At 40.0% G+C, this 20,099-nt stretch overlaps 1 protein-coding gene across 1 annotated transcript in view; it reads left to right on the top strand.

Moving 5' to 3' along the window:
- Positions 1 to 20,099, top strand: part of PID1 (phosphotyrosine interaction domain containing 1) — a 257,948-nt gene that overhangs the window by 111,041 nt on the left and 126,808 nt on the right. Inside the window, exon 2 of the mRNA XM_004262616.2 lies at positions 4,172 to 4,318. Within this exon, the coding sequence (XP_004262664.1) occupies positions 4,172 to 4,318 (147 nt within the window). The remainder of the gene's footprint in view (positions 1 to 4,171; positions 4,319 to 20,099) is intronic.

The following is a 20,099-nucleotide window of genomic DNA, read 5'->3' as shown; positions in this document are numbered from 1 at the left end:
AGTGATATTATTTTTGACTGGTCATAACAAGCATTTTAGAGTTGACAGATGAGAAAACTGAGGCCCAGGAAGTATAAGGCCATGCAGTTCTGACAGAGTCGGTTATAGCAAATGGGTCTTGGCTACTCAGCAAGAATTGTGTATTATTGCAGGTACAGTATTCGACTGTCTCTTGAGACTTGGGATTCCTCTTCTTTTGGCAGTAGCTCAGAGAGCTTTGCCTTAAGTATTAATAACTAGGGACTGAAATACTTTCTTTGGGTTATTATTTGGTGCCTGGTCATCACGGCTCAGCCTATTCCAATAACTAAGTGCAGGATTCGCTATTTTTTTTTTAAAGATAATGTTGCTGTTCATTCATGCAGATTAACATTTATGAGGGCCTTTTAAAACTTTTATCTCCGTTTTATTTTTACAGATGATTTTTTATTAAAAAGCAGTTTTGTATTGGTGAGACTCTGAATTTTTTGGATCAGACACCTAACTCAAGCTCACTTAAGCATAAAAGGCACTGTATTGGTTCATTCTGTCAGTAAGGCTGTGGATAGATCTGAGTCAGATGCAGCTGGATCCAGGGGCTCAGCTTTGTCGTCTGTGACTTTCCATTTCTAAGCTCTCCTGTTGTCTCTGTGTGGTCTTATCATTCACCGATGGACCTCGTGGGAAGAGAAGGTCAGCAGCAGCTCTGAACTCTTTACCCCCTTTTAGCAAAAACCCTACATATCAACCTCCCAGGTGATTCTGTTCAGCCAGTCTTGAGTTTCATCTGAACCAATTCCTTTGGCCAGGTACATGGGGTTACTCCGATGGTCAGCCTGTGTCACGTATTCTTTCCCAATGTTAGGGGGTGGGGAATTATGAATGACAGCCCCATTTCACAAAGCAGCCTATGGTAGTGGAGAAGTTTCCCTAAGGGAGGGGCAGAAGAGTGTTCTTATCAGAAGCAGGTTTAGCTATTGCACTTCGACCACTGAAGGTTTGCAAGACAGACTCAGAGTTACATAAAAATGTTAATTTTCTGTAAAAGTATGTATTGTTGTAGACTCAATGATTCATCACATAATCTACATTTTATTTCCCTCTTTACTTTCATCCTTTCACAGTGGACAAAAAAGACAATGCCATTAAAGAAAAAAAAACACTTTTTTTCTTTAATGTTTTAAAGACATTAAAAAAAACTTTCTCTATTTCACTTTCAAATATTGTCTTAGCCTTTTTCTTTAGCTCTTGTAAGGAACTTCTCATGTAGAATTGTTGTCATTTGATTTCACAGTCTCTATTGATTGTGAGAAATCTTTCGAGCAGAGGTTCACATTTTATTTCTGTTCGAGCTGTGCCTCTCACAGTGCTGGCTGAGTGGGGTTGTTGAGTAAAGGTGGGTGGTTGGATTGGTGAGTGATTACAGGGCAGCTATCTACCTGGCTGGAGATGCCCAAACTCTGTAGAATTATGTAGTTGAGGTTACACCACACATTGTGTTGAAGTTGGAATTTGAACTCCCTTATTTTCCTATCCCTAAGCTTATTTCTTTTACTTAGCTCCCAGGCAAGGGGGCCTTACATGTGCCCATCTGTAACTTCCAGTCTCTCTCTGTGCCTGGTAATTGAACCATTTGGTTCTGACAGGAATTACAGTGGGGACAGGAAGACAGTGTCAGAACTTCTGGGCAGCTTGACTGTCCAACCCGCATGAGAACACGGCCACTTCTAGTGCCATCTTTGGGACCTTCCTGTGTGGCACGAGTCAGGCCGAGTTGAGCTTCAATTTCATGTACCTCTCGTAGAGCGCCATCAAAATGGCAGCCGAGGGAGAGTGTTCCCACTTGCTCATGACTTTGTCTTCTGAGCCCCTCTCCCTTTATCATCTTCATCCCATAGCTCCATATAGTTGCTCACAGAGGCAAACTAACTTCAGCTGTCCCTCCCAGGGATCTCTGTTGCTCTTCCCAGACCACTTTGCAACCCTAAACCTGCACCCTCTTGGACTGGAATCAATTAAGAGCAAAGATAGAAACTTCCAGATTAATATGAAGACTTGCATTTATGCAATTAATATGAAGATTTCCTTACATTTAAAAAACTGCAAATCACTACTCCTTGGGAGACCTAAGTGCAAATCTCTCTCCCATTTAAAAAATATCAGAGCTGGCAACTTTGTATTCTAAAACGTGGCTTTATCAGTTAGGGTTAAGTCAGAAAGACAGAAGTACTAGGAGATATATATTAAGAGGTTTATTCAAGGAGTTGGCTTATGTGATTGTAGGGGCTGGCTAAGCAAGTTTGAAATCCTTAGGGCAGGCTGTCAGGAAGGGTGGGCTGGAACTCTGACATAGACTGAAATAGCTATTCACAGGTGGAATTTCTTCTTCAGGGAAGCCTCAGCTCACATATTAAAGCCTGTAAATTGATTTAATCAGGCCCACCCAGATCATCTAAAATAATCTCTCTTACTTCCATTCAACTGATTATGGACTTTAACCACATTCACAAAGTACCTTCATGGCAGTACCTAGATTAGTATTTGATTGAATATCTGAGCATGGTAGCCTAGCCAAGTTAACATGTAAAACTGATCATCCAAGTGGTCAGTTGGCGTTCTAGTAGATTCTGTGTGGACTTGTGAAATGCAGGCCTCGAAATCCTGATACAGATTTCAACACCTCTACTGCCTTTATATTGAATTGTATGGGAACTGTTTTTGGTGATTTATATTTAGGTGAATGTACTTGTGTATATATGTCATCATTCACTTCTTTCAGGACTGTGCTTGTTTCACAAACTATAGCAGGTCCAGAAAGATCAAGTTGGATGAAGTAGTGAGCAGGTATACTTCATGAACCCTGGTTTAGAGATCATTATTTTTACATTTGTGCTGTGTATTTTTCTTTCACTTTATTACCTGCATTACCTTCCACAGATACTCCTTGGACATCTGTGAGGTTTCAGGTGATGTTTTAGGTACTTGGGAGACTTCATTGATTCAAACAGCTTCTACTGAGTATTTATGTGTACCAAACTTAGCTACATAATTTGTGGGGCCCAGTATAAAATGAAAATCAATGTCCTCCATTCAAAAAGTAGAAAAAAGTACCATTAAAAGTACTGACAATAAAGCTTTTTCTTTTCTTCCATGAATCTCTCTCTGGAATCATGGTGGTTTTCCTTCTTTTTTTTTTTTTTTTTTAATTTGCTGTTTAATCCTGTTCTAAGTTTAAAAATTTTTTTAAATTTTAGATTATTGACATGAATTTATCATTCATCATTTACTGGACCCAAGTAAATGGGAGGATAATGGATGGAAAATGAGGTTAGAGCCACTTTGGGTCCCTGAATCATGCATGGGCTTGAAGGCCAAAGTAAGGACTTAGAATTTTTCGGTGAGGAGTGGGGAAGACTTGGGAGACTTTTGGCAGAAGGGTGACAGCCATGGTGGGATTTTAGAAGGATCCCCTTTGGCTGCTATGTGGCAGGGTTGGAAATGGCAGGATTAGTTTGGAAGCTGCTATAATAGGCCAAACAATGATGGTACCTGGATTGGGTATATAGATAGATAGTGGTGATTAAACATGGCTGGATTCTGGGCATATTTCAAAACTAGTGCCAACAGGAGTTGCATATAGAATGAATATTTACCTAGAGTCCTGGCCTGGGGCAGCAGATAAAATGGTCCATTGAGAAACAGCAAATTTTCTAAAGTTCTACAGCCAATGCATGGCAGAAGTAGAGAAGGCAGAAAACAGAAGTCCTGTGTGTGTGTGTTTTTCATCAGCTCTTCTCCTTTTTCATTACCTCTAGACTTTCCCCAAAGTATCTCCTGTAACATCCCCTTCCCAACATCTTCACTTATTTTGCTGAATTCAGCATGGATTACACGTCTAGAATCTCATCTATACGTATCACTTTGGAAGAACCTCTCAGAGCAAGGTCCTGGCGACTCTACCACTGCCCCATGTTTTCATGGCATCTGTGTAGGGGTTGGCTGTCTCTTACAGTTTCATTTTGGTGGTATCCTGACAGTTTTTTCCTTCTATTTCACTTGATACCTTTTGGCCTGCTCTAGTAAAACAGAATTCATAAAACAAAGACTTTGCTACTGGGTTTGCTGTACAGTTGCACCCTGAATAATTCCAAATGAGTTAACTCTGTTTGGTTTTTTCTTTTCTCCTTTCCAGCACTTTCAGACCATGCTGAAGTCTAAGTTGAATGTCCTAACACTGAAAAAGGAACCTCTGCCAGCAGTCATTTTCCATGAGCCTGAGGCCATTGAGCTGTGCACCACCACGCCCCTGATGAAGACCAGAACTCACAGTGGCTGCAAGGTAGGAGGCACATGGCCATCAGGGAACCTCTTGGTGGGGCAGACAAAAGGATGTATACCCTTAAGGCTCTTGTTCAAAGTGATAACTTTTTTAGGAATGAAAATATCAACGACTAACAGATTAAGCTCATTGAGTGACGGTAGTCTGAATCCATACCCTGCTCTATTTTTCTTGATGATATAGCACTCTTCATCATTTTGGGGTTCACATAAAGGTATAAGTTTGGTATGTGTGAATGAAATAGTTTTCTTGCCATATTTTCTTTTTTTTTTAAACATCTTTATTGGAGTATAATTGCTTTACAATGTTGTGTTAGTTTCTGGTGCATAACAAAGTGAGTCCGCTATATGTATACATATATACCGACATCGCCTCCCTCTTGCGTCTCCTTCCCACACTCCCTACGCAACCCCTCTAGGTGGTCACAAAGCACCGAGCTGATCTCCCCGTAGGATGCAGCTGCTTCCCACTAGCTATCTATGTGGTACATGACTCTTTTTGAATTATGGTTTTCTCAGGGTATATGCCCAATAGTGGGATTGCTGGGTCATATGGTAGTCCTATTTTTAGTTTTTCAAGGAAACTCCATGGCTGTATCAATTTACATTCGCACCAACAGTGCAAGAGGGTTCCCTTTTCTCCACACCCTCTCCAGCATTTGTTGTTTGTAGATTTTTTGATGATGGCCATTCTGACTGGTGTGAGGGGATACTGCATTGTAGCTTTGATTTGCATTTCTCTAATGATTAGTGATGTTGAGCATCCTTTCATGTGTTTGTTGGCGATCTGTATATCTTCTTTGGAGAAATGTCTATTTAGGTCTTTTGTCCATTTTTGGATTGGGTTGTTTGTTTTTTAGATATTGAGCTGCATGAGCTGCTTGTATATTTTGGAGATTAATTCTTTGTCAGTTGCTTCATTTGCAAATATTTTCTCCCATTCTGAGGGTTGTCTTTTCGTCTTGCTTATGGTTTTCTTTGATGTGCAAAAGCATTTAAGTTTCATTTGGTCCCATTTGTATATTTTTGTTTTTATTTCCATTTTTCTAGGAGGTGGGTCAAAAAAGATCTTGCTGTGATTTATGTCAAAGACTGTTCTTCCTGTGTTTTCCTCTAAGACTTTTATAGTGTCTGGCCTAACATTTAGGTCTTTAACCCATTTTGAGTTTATTCTTGTGTATGGTGTTAGGGAGTGTTCTAATTTCATTCTTTAACACGTAGCTGTCCAGTTTTCCTAGCACCACTTATTGAAAAGGCTGTCTTTTCTCAACTGTATATTTTTGCCTCCTTCATCAAATGTAAGGTGACCATATGTGCATGGGTTTATCTCTGGGCTTTCTATCCTGTTCCATTGATCTATATTTCTGCTTTTGTGCCAGTGCCATACTGTCTTGATTACTGTAGCTTTGTAGCATAGTCTGAAGTCAGGGAGCCTGATTCCTCCAGCTCTGTTTTTCTTTCTCAGGATTGCTTTGGCTATCCAGGGTCTTTTGTGGTTCCATACATATTGTGAAACTTTTTGTTCTAGTTCTGTGAAAAATGCCATTGATAGTTTGACAGGGATTGCATTGAATCTGTAGATTGCTTTGGGTAGTATAGTCATTTTCACAATGTTGATGCTTCTAATCCAAAAACATGGTATGTCTCTCCATCTATTTGTATCATCTTTAATTTCTTTCATCAGTGTCTTATTGTTTTCTGCATACAGGTCTTTTGTCTCCTTATGTGGGTTTATTCTTAGGTATTTTATTTTTTTGTTGGGAGTATTTCCTTAATTTCTTTTTCAGATTTTTCATCATTAGTGTATAGGAATGCAGAAGATTTCTGTGCATTAATTTTGTATCCTGCTACTTTACCAAATTTATTGATTAGCTCTAGTAGTTTTCTGATAGCATGTTTAGGATTCTCTATGTATAGTATCATGTCATCTGCAAACAGTGACAGCTTTACTTTTTCTTCTCCAAATTGGGTTCCTTTTATTTCTTTTTCTTCTCTGATTGCTGTGGCTAAAACTTCCACAGCTATGTTGAATAATAGTGGTGAGGGTGGGCATCCTTGTCTTGTTCCTGATTTTAGTGGAAATGGTTTCAGTGTTTCACCATTGAGTACAATGTTGGCTGTGGTTTGTCATATATGGCCTTTATTACGTTGAGGTAAGTTCTCTTTATGCCTACTTTCTGGAGAGTTTTTATGATAAGTGGGTGTTGAATTTTGTCGAAAGCTTTTTCTGCATATCATGTGGCTTTTATCCTTCAGTTTTTTAACATGGTTTATCACATTGATTGATTCGCATATATTGAAGAATCCTTGCATTCCTGGGTTAAACCCCACTTGATCATGGTGTATGATCCTTTTCATGTGCTGTTGGAATCTGTTTGCTAGTATTTTTTTGAGAATTTTGCATCTATGTTCATCAGTGTTATTAGTCTGTAGTTTTCTTTTTGTGTGAGATCTTCGTCTGGTTTTGTTATCAGGGTGATGGTGGTCTCGTAGAATGAGTTTGGGAGTGTTCCTCTGTCTGCTATATTTGGAAGAGTTTGAGAAGGATAGGTGTTAGCTCTTCTCTAAATGTTTGATAGAATTTGTCCGTGAAGCCATCTGGTCCTGGGCTTTTGTTTGTTGGAAGATTTTTAATCACATTCTCAATTTCAGTGCTTGTGATTGGTCTGTTTTTATTTTCTATTTCTTCCTGGTTCAGTCTCAGAAGTTTGTGCTTTTCCAAGAATTTGTCCATTTCTTCCAGGCTGTCCATTTAATTGGCATAGAGTTGCTTTTAGTAATGTCTCATGATTCTTTGTATTTCTGCAGTGTCATTTGTTACTTCTCCTTTTTTATTTCTAGTTCTGTTGATTTGAGTCTTTTCCCTTTTTTCTTGCTGAGTTTGGCTAATGGTTTATCAATTTTGTTTATCTTCTCAAAGAACCAGCTTTTGGTTTTATTGATGTTTGCTATTGTGTCCTTCATTTCTTTTTTGTTTCTTTCTGATCTGAGTTTTATGATTTCTTTCCCTCTGCTAACTTTGGGTATTTTTTGTTCTTCTTTCTCTAATTGCTTTAGGTGTAAGATTAGGTTGTTTATTTGAGATTTTTCTGGTTTCTTGAGGTAGGATTGTACTGCTATAAACTTCCCTTTTAGAACTGCTTTTCCTGCATCCCATAGGTTTTGGGTCATCGTGTTTTCATTGTCATTTTCTTTTAAGTATTTTCTGATTTCCTCTTTGATTTCTTCAGTGATCTCTTTGTTATTTAGTAATATAATGTTTAGCCTCCATCTGTTTGTATTTTTTACAGTTTATTTTCCTGTAATTGATATCTAGTCTTACAGTGTTTTGGTCAGAAAAAATACTTGATACAATTTCAGTTTTCTTAAATTTACCAAGGCTTGATTTGTGACCCAAGGTGTGATCTCTCCTGGAGAATGTTCCATGAGCACTTGAGAAGAAATTGCATTCTGTTGTTTTTGGATGGAATGTCCTATAAATATCAATTAAGTCCATCTTGTTTAATGTATCATTTGAAGCTTGTGTTTCCTTATTTATTTTCATTCTGGATGACCTATCCATTGGTGAAAGTGGGGTGTTAACGTCCTGTACTACTATTGTGTTACTGTCGATATCCCTTTTTTTGTCTGTTAGCATTTGCCTTATGTGTTGAGGTGCTCCTTTGTTGGGTGTATAAATATTTGCAATTGTTATACCTTCTTCTTGGATTGATCCCTTGATCATTTTGTAGTGTCCTTCTTTGTCTCTTGTAATAGTCTTTATTTTAAAGTCTATTTTGTCTGATACGAGAATTGCTACTCCAGCTTTCTTTTGATTTCCATTTGTATGGAATATCTTTTTCCATCCCTTCACTTTCAGTCTGTATGTGTCTCTAGGTCTGAAGTGGGTCTCTTGTAGACAGCATATATACGGGTCTTGTTTTTGTATTCATTCAGCTAGTCTGTGTCTTTTGGTTGGAGCATTTAATCCATTTACATTTAAGGTAATTATCGATATGTATGTTCCTATTATCATTTTCTTAATTGTTTGGGGTTTGTTATTGTAGTTTTGTCCCTCTCTTTTGTTTCGTGCCTAGAGAAGTTCCTTTAGCATTTCTGTAAAGCTGATTTGGTGGTGCTGAATTCTCTTAGGTTTCCTAGTCCGTAAAGATTTTAATTTCTCCGTCGAATCTGAATGAGATCCTTGCTGGATATAGTAATCTTGATTGTGTGTTTTTCCCTTTCATCACTTTATGTATGTCCTGCCAGTCCCTTCTGGCTTGCAGAGTTTCTGGTGAAAGATCAGCTGTTAAATTTATGGGGATTGCCTTGTATGTTATTTGTTGCTTTTCCCATTCTGCTTTTAATATTTTTTCTTTGTATTTAATTTTTGATAGTGTGATTAATATGTCTCTTGGCATGTTTCTCCTTGGGTTTATCCTGTATGGGACTCTGTGCTTCCTGGACTTGACTGTTTCCTTTCCCATATTAGGGAAGTTTTCAACGATAATCTCTTCAAATATTTTCTCAGACCCTTTCTTTTTCTCTTCTTCTTCTGTGACCCCTAGAATTTGAATATTGGTGCGTTTAATGTTGTCTCAGAAGTCTCTGAGACTGTCCTCAATTCTTTTCATTCTTTTTTCTTTATTCCGCTCTGTGGTAGTTATTTCCACTATTTTATCTTCAAGGTCACTTATCTGTTCTTCTGCCTCAGTTTTTCTGCTATTGATTCCTTCTAGAGAATTTTTAATTTCATCTATTGTGTTGTTCATCGTTGTTTGTTTGGTCTTTAGTTCTTCTAGGTCCTTGTTAAACGTTTCTTGTATTTTCTCCATTCTGTTTCCAAGATTTTGGATCATCTTTACTATCATTACTCTGAATTCTTTCTCTTGTTTCCTTTCATTCGTTTGGTCTGGTGGGTTTTTACTTTGCTTCTTCATCTGATGCTTATTTATCTGTCTTTTCATTTTGCTTAACTTACTGTGTTTGGGGTCTCCTTTTTGTAGGCTGCAGGTTTGTAGTTCTTGTTGTTTTTGGTGTCTGCCCCCAGTGGGTAAGGTTAGTTCATTCGGCTTTGTAGGCTGCCTGGTGGAGGGAAATGGGGCCTGTGTTCTGGTGGATGAGGATGGATTTTGTCTTTCTGGTGGGCAGGAGCACATTCGGTGGTGTGTTTTGAGGTATCTGTGAACTTACTATGATTGTAGCAGCCTCTCTGCTAATGGGTGGGATTGTGTTCCTGTCTTGCTAGTTGTTGGTATGGGGTGTCCAGCATTGGAGCTTGCTGGTCATTGAGTGGAGCTGGGTCTTAGCATTGAGATGGAGATCTCTGAGAGAGCTCTCGCCAATTGATACTACATGCGGCTGGGAGGTCTCTGGTGGTCCAATGTCCTGAACTTGGCTCTCCCACCTCAGAGGCTCAGGCCTGACATCAAGCCAGAGCACCAGGACCTTGTCAGCCACATGGCTCAGAAGAAAAGGGAGGAAAAAAAGAAAGAAAAAAATTAAAAATAATAAATAAATAATATAAAATAGAATAAATTAAAATAATCCAATTGAAAAATTAAAAAATAGTTAAAATGAAAAAATAAGAAAGTAATTAAAGAAAAAGCAGAGAGCAACCAAACCAATAAACAAATCTACCAATGATAACAAGTGCTAAAATCTATACTAAGATAAACATAAAAATCAGAAAACAAGTCAGTTGCCGACAGGAATCCTCAGTCTACAGTTGCTCCCAAAGTCCATTGCCTCAATTTTGGGTTGATTTGTTGTCTATTCAGGTATTCCACAGATGCAGGGTACCTCAAGTTGACTCTGGGGGTTTAATCCCTGCTCCTTGATGCCACGTGGAGAAATTTCCCTTTCTCTTCTTTGTTCGCACAGCTCCTGGGGTTCAGCTTTGGTTTTCACCCCTCCTCTTTTGGGAAGTCTGAGGTCTTCTGCCAGCATTCAGTAGGTGTTCTGTGGGAGTTGTTCCACATGTAGATGTATTTTTGATGTATTTGTGGGGAGGAAGGTGATCTCCGCGTCTTACTCTTCCACCATTTGAAGGTCTGTTTTATCTGACAGTCCAGCAGGTCCATGTTAATTGCCAGCAATATGCTCCTGTATGTATCCCACGTAGTCTGTGTTAACAAGAGCCTTATCGGAAGAAATTCAGCATAGCGATGAAGAACACAGGCTTTGGGATCAAATCCTGACTCAGCCAATTGTACTTTGTGTCACCTTGGACAGATAAGTCACTCCCTTGGCCCCCATTTTCTCATCTCCCTGCGTGCATCCTTTTTTCAACCCCTGTGATGCCCAAGGGTCTTCAGAACCCTGATCTGAGTAGCTGGCTGGTCTCCTGCTCCCTGGAGAGCTTCACCACAAAGAGCTCACCGCTCTCAACTCTCACCATATTTTCTGTAGCCCTATGGAACTTTGTGCCTGACAAGAAAAGTCCTGTCCTTGATGATAATTCCTCCCTTTGTAGTTGCAGTCTGAATAAAATATATCTTAAAGATCAAAAAACAAAACAAGTTTCTCAATGGTTGTACTTCCAAATCCTTTGGGGGTAATTTTGACATTTTTGTTTTTCTTCAGCTCTCAAAATTTATGCCAATATTCATGCCTCAGAATACGTTTAAAAAACGTTTCTCATTTATGTAAGCCATAATGCTGACATGGAAAGAAAACCAGAAATGTAATGCATAATTTTGGTAAGCTTTTGGCTTCCTTCTCACACAATATTCTTTTTTGCATATGTTGATGAATATAGTCATCGGTTTAGAGGTAACAAAGAAAATATGTCTTATGCATATTTTGTCATCAGAAATTTGTTTTGAGTAGTGAAATTAAATTAACGGGCAGGAAAATGCATGTTTGCTTGTGGATTTCTTTTATAACCTGTAGCTGTGCTCCTTTCCTTATTGCTCTCCAGGTTAGGGAAGCAAAGATCCATTGATCTTTCCTGCTGCAGTATTCCATCCCCTCCCCAGTTCTTAGCTGTGGTCAGATTGGAGCCTGCAGCAATCTTGAGTGTGTGCACAAAACCTCACACACGTCCATTCATCCCACAAATGCTCTGGGTGCTCAGTGTCTACCCAGCACTGGAGGCACTGAGAGCAAGACCCCACCGGGCATCTTTATGGGGCTTAACTGTTAGTTGGAGGCAGAGGGAGGAATAAGCACAGATGAACAAACATTGGCTGGTGAGAAAGCCAGTGTGTGAAGAATTTGGAGAAGAATCTGTCAGGCAGAAGGATCAGGAGGGCTAATGGTCTTGTGCATTTTAAATGGAAAGCAATGGGCCAGCGAACCTGGGAAGGTGAGAATGTTATGGTTTGTAGTGGAGTCTGGTGCGCGTCCTGCTATAGGGAGCCTTGATGTCATGGCAGGGAGTTTAGATTTTGCTCTAAGTACTATGGAGAAGTATCAGAGGGATTTAGCCAAGTGAGTTACATGACTCCATTTGAAAAAGTGTTTTTAAATGGTAATTCTGCTAAGGTGAACTTCCAGCTCCCACAAAGAAGTGGCCAGTGGCTCTGCTTCAGTGGGAGAGAGTGGACCCACAGAATTCAGTCCCATTGTATGCAGTGCTTTTGGTGAACTGGTGATATAAAGGAATTACAAAACTACTCATTAAATTTGAAAGTGATAAGGAATCAAATTGGCTTATATTTCCTTTAGAGATTTCCTAAAGTCATTTTGAATTCTGTTCCTGTTGGGAAAAATGGTCCCTCAAAAGCAAGATGAAGTCAATTAGGGACCAGTATAAGGAGAAGTTTGATAAAGTCTAGAGAGCATGTTTAAATGTGAGGGAAAATGCAATTACAAAATAAAAACACCTAGCAATGCAATCCAGATACAAAAGAGATATATGTGTGTGTGTGTGTGTGTGTGTGTGTGTGTGAGAGAGAGAGAGAGAGAGAGAGAGAGAGAGAGAGAGAAATATTTGCTAGGAGAATAAAAGCTATAATATTTCTGACAAGGAATATAGGGTTCAAGATTCCCGGACTTATTTTTTTCTGTGTACTGCTTTAGGTCAGGTTTATTTATTTTACTTCTAGAGGGATGCTGAAAAAGAAATAGAAGGAATTCAGAAGAGCATGCCAAAAAGCGTGAGGGTTGCCCTGGCATCAGTCTGTGGGGCTACTTAGACAAAGGGAAATCAGCAGTGATTTCAGCTGGATACAGGGAAGAACTTCTGTGTTCAACGTGAAAACCACTTCCACTGGGCTACAAAAATTTATGACCTCTTCAGCCCTAGAAATCTTGAAGAGGAGATTCCAGGTGTAGATAATGATAATCCTGGAGTCAGGGATCTGGGCCAACACTTCCTGAGGTACTTTCCAGCTTTTTGATTCTGTTGCAAGGAAGAAAACCTCTAAGGTATCATTCTTTAAATTGCGTACAATAATCCACTTTACATATTTACATTTTAATTGCAAACGTCCTGGAGTTACAGCCTTTCATTCTCAGGGACAATGTCACCTTTGTGTTCAGAGTCATATTCCTTGGTTTCAAAACAACAAAACAAAGGTAGATTTTTGAGCCTTGAAATTTCTGTTTAAAATCTTCAGGCCTCCGCCATTTTTTTTTTTTTTTTCCCCCAGATCATCCCCAGGAACAAAGTGCAGTGTTTCCTCTCTGATTCTTGCGAGTAATTTAGCTCACCAAATGCCAGCTGCAGAAGGATCTCCCTCCTGGGCCCAGGCCTGCCAGGAATAATGAGCACAATGTAGCCGGGGCCCAGCTGCAGAGCCAGCATCGAGACCCTTCGTTTCCACACAGTGCCGGTTCTTTTTGCCTTACAGCTCTCAAGTTGTGCTGAATAACTTTAGGTTTGGGGAGGGACAGAGGCGAGGGGAAGCAAAGGAAAGGGGAGTAGAAAATGGATTATGGTTGGCGAGGTCGAGGCCCTGGCTGTTCTCAGATTTCCCGTTTCCCTCTGATCTGTATTCTCCGTGGGTTCTGGTGGGATGGCCCCGCCAGGCTATTCATGTTGCAGGCAGCTGGGTCTTTGTGCATTCTCCTCTACTGCTGCCACTTTCTTTCTTTTTTTTTTTTTTTTTTGGAGTGGAGTTATTTAACTGTACAATCCACCGCATACCATTAGGACGCTTGTTGGAGCTGTTCAGAGTATCAGAGGCTGTGTCTGATTTTGCAGCAGAAACGATGGCTTATCTTGCCCGTCTTCCCCTGCCTAACATGATGAGATCCTAAGGTGGCTTTGGCTTGTCAGCAAACATTTAGTAAATTAATAGTCATTGGAAACCTACTGTGTACATAGAATTGCGGTGAAAGGAATCAAAGTAGGTGTCGTGAGTGAGTAAAGCAATTAATAGTCAAGTAGGAGGCATGAGGTGAGTGCCCAGATAAACTGAGAGTGCTTCCGATACTGGTATGTGTAACAGAAACCCTTGGAGGGCAGATTTCTGGACCTGCTTTCCAAAGATTTTGATTCAGGCACTCAGCTTACTGGTGGGAACAAGAGCCTGCACTTTAGATTTCATGTGTAATTTACATGAAAGTGGCACCTGGACGTGCTTTGAGGTTGAGGACCTGAACCAGAGAGGAGGGTGTGGACAGAGCAATATAAGTGACGTAAATGGAGACACAGTAGGGAAGTGGGAGATGTGGGGAAATGGTGTGTGTGGTCAGCTGGCACTGGGGGGGTCAGACTGGGTTTGCCACACAGCTGACCAGGAAGCTGACATCTAAGCAGAGATTGGGCTCTATCATTTTCGCATCAGATGTGCACCCTTCAGACAGCATGGTGTAGTGTCGTGTCCTACAGGAAGTGCTTGTCCTTTTTTGGATTGAGTCACTTCCGGGCCTACTCACCAGAGGCCTCAAAGCCTTCATGAAATGGTGACCTGATGATGATAAAAATCATAATAAAATACTAATACTACAGAAATAGATGCTAGTAAAAAGCTAACGTTTATTAGTACAATAAGTAAGCATTTGCCTATGTACTTTTCATGGTACTGAGCCATTTAGTCCTCAGGACGCCTCAACGGATCAAGTGCCATCTGTAGCCCCATTTCACAGATGAGCTAGTTGAGGCACAGGGAGGCTCAGCCTGTCCCAGGGTCCCCAGTGAGTCACTGGCAGAGCCTGGATTTGAATTTCATCACTCTGGCTCCACAGCCTGTGCTCATTCCCACTAGAGTCCACTGCTTCTCAGTGACCAAAGACAGCTCTTAAAACTGGTTGACTGTTTGTGTCATGTGCATTTAAGCAAGTTTCTCTTCTGCAGGTTTCAGTTTCTGCCTCTTTCATAGGCCTTAACCTGGGTCATTATATATCAGGCATCCTCTTACCTAAAAGTCCAAGAGTCAAGGATTTACCTTGTTTAATTGAATTAGAATCTTATCTTTGCTTCTAAAAGCCAGAAGGATCAGGAGAGTGTACTCACAGCATCATAATTTCATCCCAGATATACTGCTTGGATTCTCAAATTTGGTTTTCTTTAAAAAAGAAAGGACAGTCTACGATGAGAAGTCACATGCCTTATAACAAATATGTATGGAACAAACCATGAAATGTCCAGTGAGCTCCTGTACAGCCTTGTGGACCCTCTACAACATCCATTCCACAGAGATGGTCCCCAGCTACATGGTGCTTACAGTTTTAAAGCAAGATAGCAGCAATGCTGTAACAAATACACTGACACGTAACCGGAGGTTTGGGACATCTTACAGCATTTATCTTTTATTTAAAACTTTTTATAAAGTTTGTGATTAGTGGTCATTTCTAAGAAGGGAAATAACATGGAAGAGAAGTACCAAGGGAAGATGTGTGGGGAAAGAGATAAGAAGGAAAAGCAGGAAAATTAGAAGTTATTTACATAGGGCTCCTGTTTGGGTCTGGGTCTGTCTGCCTTTACTCTGGATTTACCTGGCTGTCTTCCTCTACACCCTCTCAGCATCGCTGGGCTGAGCCAGGGTCCTAAGCTAGGTCTGGAGGGATGGTCTCCAGAGGGGATGCTCCTTTTGGCCACCAGGCAGGCTTTGGGAGTTGCTGGTGAATAGGGCTAGTTAAGCATGTGATGTTTCTTTCCAATCCCCTCCCTTTCCATTCCCTTATCGTTTATGCTGAGGGTGCCTTTGCCTTCATTCTGCAGCTTGGTAGCTGTCCAGCTGCCCCGTCCCTTCACCCTTCCCCGTGGGCCCCACCAGCATTTCACCTGGGCCTGCTCTCCAAGTGATGCTCCGGTTCCCAAATCTCACCTCCTCCTGAGTGAGGCACTTGGCCTGGCATCTAAGGCCCTTGCTGTCTTCTTCCCAATTGTGAGGGCAGAAACCATCAAACAAACTAGTCTCTAAGAAGGAGTTAATGATTCATAAACCGTGACCATTTTTATTTTACTCTCTTTGAGATTGCTGTGCTTAGGCGTGCTGGTCGTAGCCCCTTAGCTCTCAGAAAGGATCTGGTTGATTTACAGTTTTATGGGACAGAGAGGAGAGTTTCTGAACTGAAGGCGTAGCAGGAAATCCTCAGCTTCCTCAACTCCTACCATTTCATGCGCATGTGAAATGGCCAGTCTTAGAAGTGGATTCCAGCAACCCCATTTACCTAATAAGACCTCCTGATTTGAATTTAAATATATTTAAAATTAGCATCATAGGTATCTATTTTCTATACTTGTATTTTGTGTTTATTTGATCCGTTGTGTATTTCATTAGAAATACAGTTATATTTTCTCACTTTAGCTAAAGGCCCATTGTTTTTACACACTAACAGAAGGGAGAAACATTGATTATATTGTCATCCTCATCTAATGCATTTTGCAGCCCTTTCTTGGTGTAGGTCCTTTTGGACATTGCATGAACTCAGTTATGCCAATTATAGAGCCTCGCTCCTTGCAAAATAAGTTTCTGATTTAGATATGAAGACAGAATACAAATAAAGCAAAAAGTAGTGATAGATGAAATAAGATTTGGGCCCGTGGTCTTTATGGGTTATTTTCCTCTGAATTCAGAGTGGATGATATTTAATTCTAACTTATTTTCTCCTCATTCTTTCTCAGAGTTCCCTGTAAACAAATCAAAACACAGTCACTTCTGCTTGTCTCCCCAAATGGAGGAGGGTGAAAGGTGATACGAGCTAACATCTGTTAGCTCATATCAACAAGCTTTTATTTTTCTGCAATTTTTATTCTCTGTTGATTTGTAAATTTTCTTTCTCTTTCCCTCTCTTCCCCCTTCCCTCCTCCCTTCCTTTCTTCCTGATTTTCTTTCATTTTTTTCTTCATCCACAAGAATATATTGCACACCCTCAAGGCTATTAATAGGGACACAAAGATGAACAGTGGTGTTGGATGCTTTGGGTTGAAATAACAGGAAACCTAATTCGAACTGACTTAAATCATTAACATTTATTTGCTTTTGAATCTGCAAATTCCAGTAGGAGGGGAGAGAGCAGGAGATGTTAGAGAGGGAACAAAAGTGTCCACTACAAAAAAGTTCTTCAGGCTTAATGACCTTGAGGGAGACACATATACTCTGCAGGGTAGGGCAGTGGTGGTTGAGGAAAATGCAGTGTCCTCGGGTCTCAAGGCAAGGGCTGCTTTTCCTCCTGTGTTATGGCCCAGCCCATTCCCTTGAATTCTTATGGAAGATGTTTCTGTATAGCAGCCCATTAGTCCAGTGTAGAGTAGAGAAAGAGAGGCAGGGTTTCAGAAGAGGTAACAGGTTCAAGCTTATGAAATTTGAGATGTCTGTGGGACCACCCGTGGCAACACCCAAAGGGCATCTCGTTAAATGGATTCGGAGCTTCATGGATGTCTTGAGGATGTTCTCAAGGAGAGTGGGGCTGGGAGAAGAGGAAGGAATGAGACAGGCACGCCCACACACAAACTCACACATATAATCATGCTTTTTTTTTTTTTTTTGACTGCAGAACTTATTTATTCAATGACTTTTCTTTGGCAGAATCCGGTACGGTGTTCACAGTTTATATGCACATACTCTTCAGGGCTTAAATCCACGATTCAGACATCTCAACATCCTGTGCAGGAGAAGGTCTCATGCTGAATTCATTGAATCTAAGACGCTTCCAGTTTTACCACCATAAAAGGAAAAGGCTGTCACTGATCCTTTTATGATGCCATTGATGCTAACACACGTCTCATTCTTAGGATTGTTAAAACATGAGAAACAATGGTCACCTTAGACTTGGTGAAATACGTGAGCACCAATTACAATAACACGCTGAGCACGACTGGGCAGACCAAGCACAGTTCTGAGCGCTTCTCATGATTAACACATTTAATCTCCACAAGGACCTGGTGAGTAGGGACTATTATGTAATCACGCAGTTTAAGGACGGTAGAGAGAAAGAAGAATCACTGGGAAAGGAGCATTAGGAAAACCAGAGGATGCTCTCCTCCCCACAGGGCACTGAATCACGCCTGAGCCTTCTTCTTTCCTCTTCATCCTACACACATTGCCCACTCCCCTCACCATCCTGTTCAACTCTCAGAAGTATCAAGAGGAAAAATGGATATAAGTCTAGGGATAGCTGAAGCCCCTGTACATTATTTTAGGATTGCTCTCTGTATGTGTGTTCAAGATACAGGCTACTTAGTTGCTGCTGTGGTACCTAGTGTGGAGGGATTTCATTTATGGTTTTAATGTAAACTTTTTGGCCGTGAGTCCTAACTTATGACTTTGAATTCTACACTTTAGTCTTCCCACTGACAGCAGTGGTGACTTCAACAAAGTTCTTCATCCTTCATGAGCTCACTTTTGTTATATGATGACTAAAATCATTTCATCCTGGGAAGTGTCTTTATTTCAGCTGACAGAAGTATTTAGAATGTAGATTATCGTTCTGCCTGAATGCTTGTTGAGTAGGATGGCAGACTTCTTTAAGAGGTTAATCTTTCTCATGATTGATTTGGCCCATTGAGGGGTTCTCTGGGGATCCTTATACCTTCAAACTATTTATTTCCTGCTGCCCCACACACTGTAAGGGCTGTGGCTGAAAATGACCATTTTACTCTAGGGAACCAATTTGACATTAAAGCTTAACCTTCGTATAATGTCAAAGATGATATCGTCCTGTATTTCCAAATTTGTAATGTCACTGCCTACTTTACTTCTTGCCTTTAAAAACTCTTCGGAAATCAGCAAAGACTCCTCAGCGAAAAGTGGGAAAATAATCTAAACGAAAGAAATTATAATATTTTTGCTCTGCAATACTATGGAAAACATGTAGTCATTAAAAATTTTGTTATAGAAATTATGCTGATGAGGAAAATGTTCATAATGTATTAAATGAATTTAAAAAGCTGGTTGCAAAGTGTTATTAGATCCTATTTTTGTAAAATAAAATAATTATATGCAAATATTCATAATAGAAGGATCCCACTACGATATGAACAGAAATGATCCTGGATATTGAGATTATAGGTAGAGCTTTTGATTTTCTTATTTTTTGCTTTTTATAAATTTTCAACAATGAACATAGATTTACTTTTGTAACTAGTTTTTAAAAGTAATTATTGAAGAAAAAAATTCCTTGGATGAGGAGGTTGCCTGGAAAGTTATCTGTAAGAAACTACATTCTCCATAGAGCATTTGGCAAAGAGCTCCCTCTAAGTCACCAACTTAGACATTTGTTTCTTCTTTCTGCCCAAATCAACATTTCCATAGCTTCAGGAAAAGTGACTAACCATCTAACTTGTGACTTGACTGGTGGCAGACTAGTCTGGTCTGTTCAGCAAAATAAGTGTAATCCTACTCTTATATGTTTGCAAGGATGGGGTACTGGTTTCCTCAGAGTTGCTTGGTGGCAGCCTTAGTATAATACTTAAAAGAGCAGAAATTTATTCTCACACGTATCTGGAGGCCAGAAGACAAAATCAGTATCACTGGGCAGAAATCACCATGTCGGCAATTCCACGCTTCCTCTGGATGCTCTAAGGGAGAGCCTGTTCCTTGCCTCTTCCAGTTTATGGTGGCGGCAGGCATTACCTGGCTTGTGGCCCCATCACTCTGATCTCTGTCTCTGGCCACACTGCCTTCTCCTCTTCTGCATGTATCAATCTATCTCTGCCTTTCCCTTATAAGGACATATGTGATCAGAATTAAAGTCTACCAGACAATCCAGGATAATCCCCTCATCTCAAGATCCTTAATTTATCCAAATCTGCAAAGACCCTTTTCCCTTATAACATTTACAGGTTCCAGAGGTTAGGACCTAATATCTTTGGGTGGCCATTATTTCATTTACTGTAGGTTCTACCCTTATAAGTGGGTAGTTCTAGAAGTGTAAGAACTTTCAGGCAAAAATATAACCTTCATAGTTAATAAGTTGTTTAGGTTAAGTTTATTATTTCTTGAGCCTAACAAAATTCTTTCATTGGAATTCAGAAAACTACTTAAAAAAATAGAAAAATGAGGAAGGTTGCTCCTGTGTTGAGCCACATTTCTTTGTCTTATTTACTTATCAATATTTCTGAAAAAGAAGAGATATGTTAACATTTTAAATGGGGTCAGCTTTCTCACACAAAGTTGTGAGCATTTGTAGTTAGTTATGGTTCAGCATAGTGAGCATATTAAACACTGTTTGTAAAAAAAGTCCACAATTCTGCCACAGGGAGTGAGAATAATGTTTTCTCCCCATTCCCATCAAAGCTTAAAGGATAATTTTGAAGATGGTTTGGAAGCTATCATCAGTGTGATGTGTGTGCCTGAGAGAAGTATCTTGTTATGAAGTTATTTTTTCTCTCATGATTTGCTCATTAGACAGTTTGTCTTTGAAACAACTTCTTGGTTTAGCTCTGAAAATTTAATCATTATGTGAAT

The sequence above is a fragment of the Orcinus orca genome, chromosome 7 (assembly GCF_937001465.1).
Source record: "Orcinus orca chromosome 7, mOrcOrc1.1, whole genome shotgun sequence".
NCBI lineage: Eukaryota > Metazoa > Chordata > Mammalia > Artiodactyla > Delphinidae > Orcinus > Orcinus orca.
Note: the sequence above shows the minus strand (reverse complement) of the source record. Positions and strands in the feature narration are given on the sequence as shown.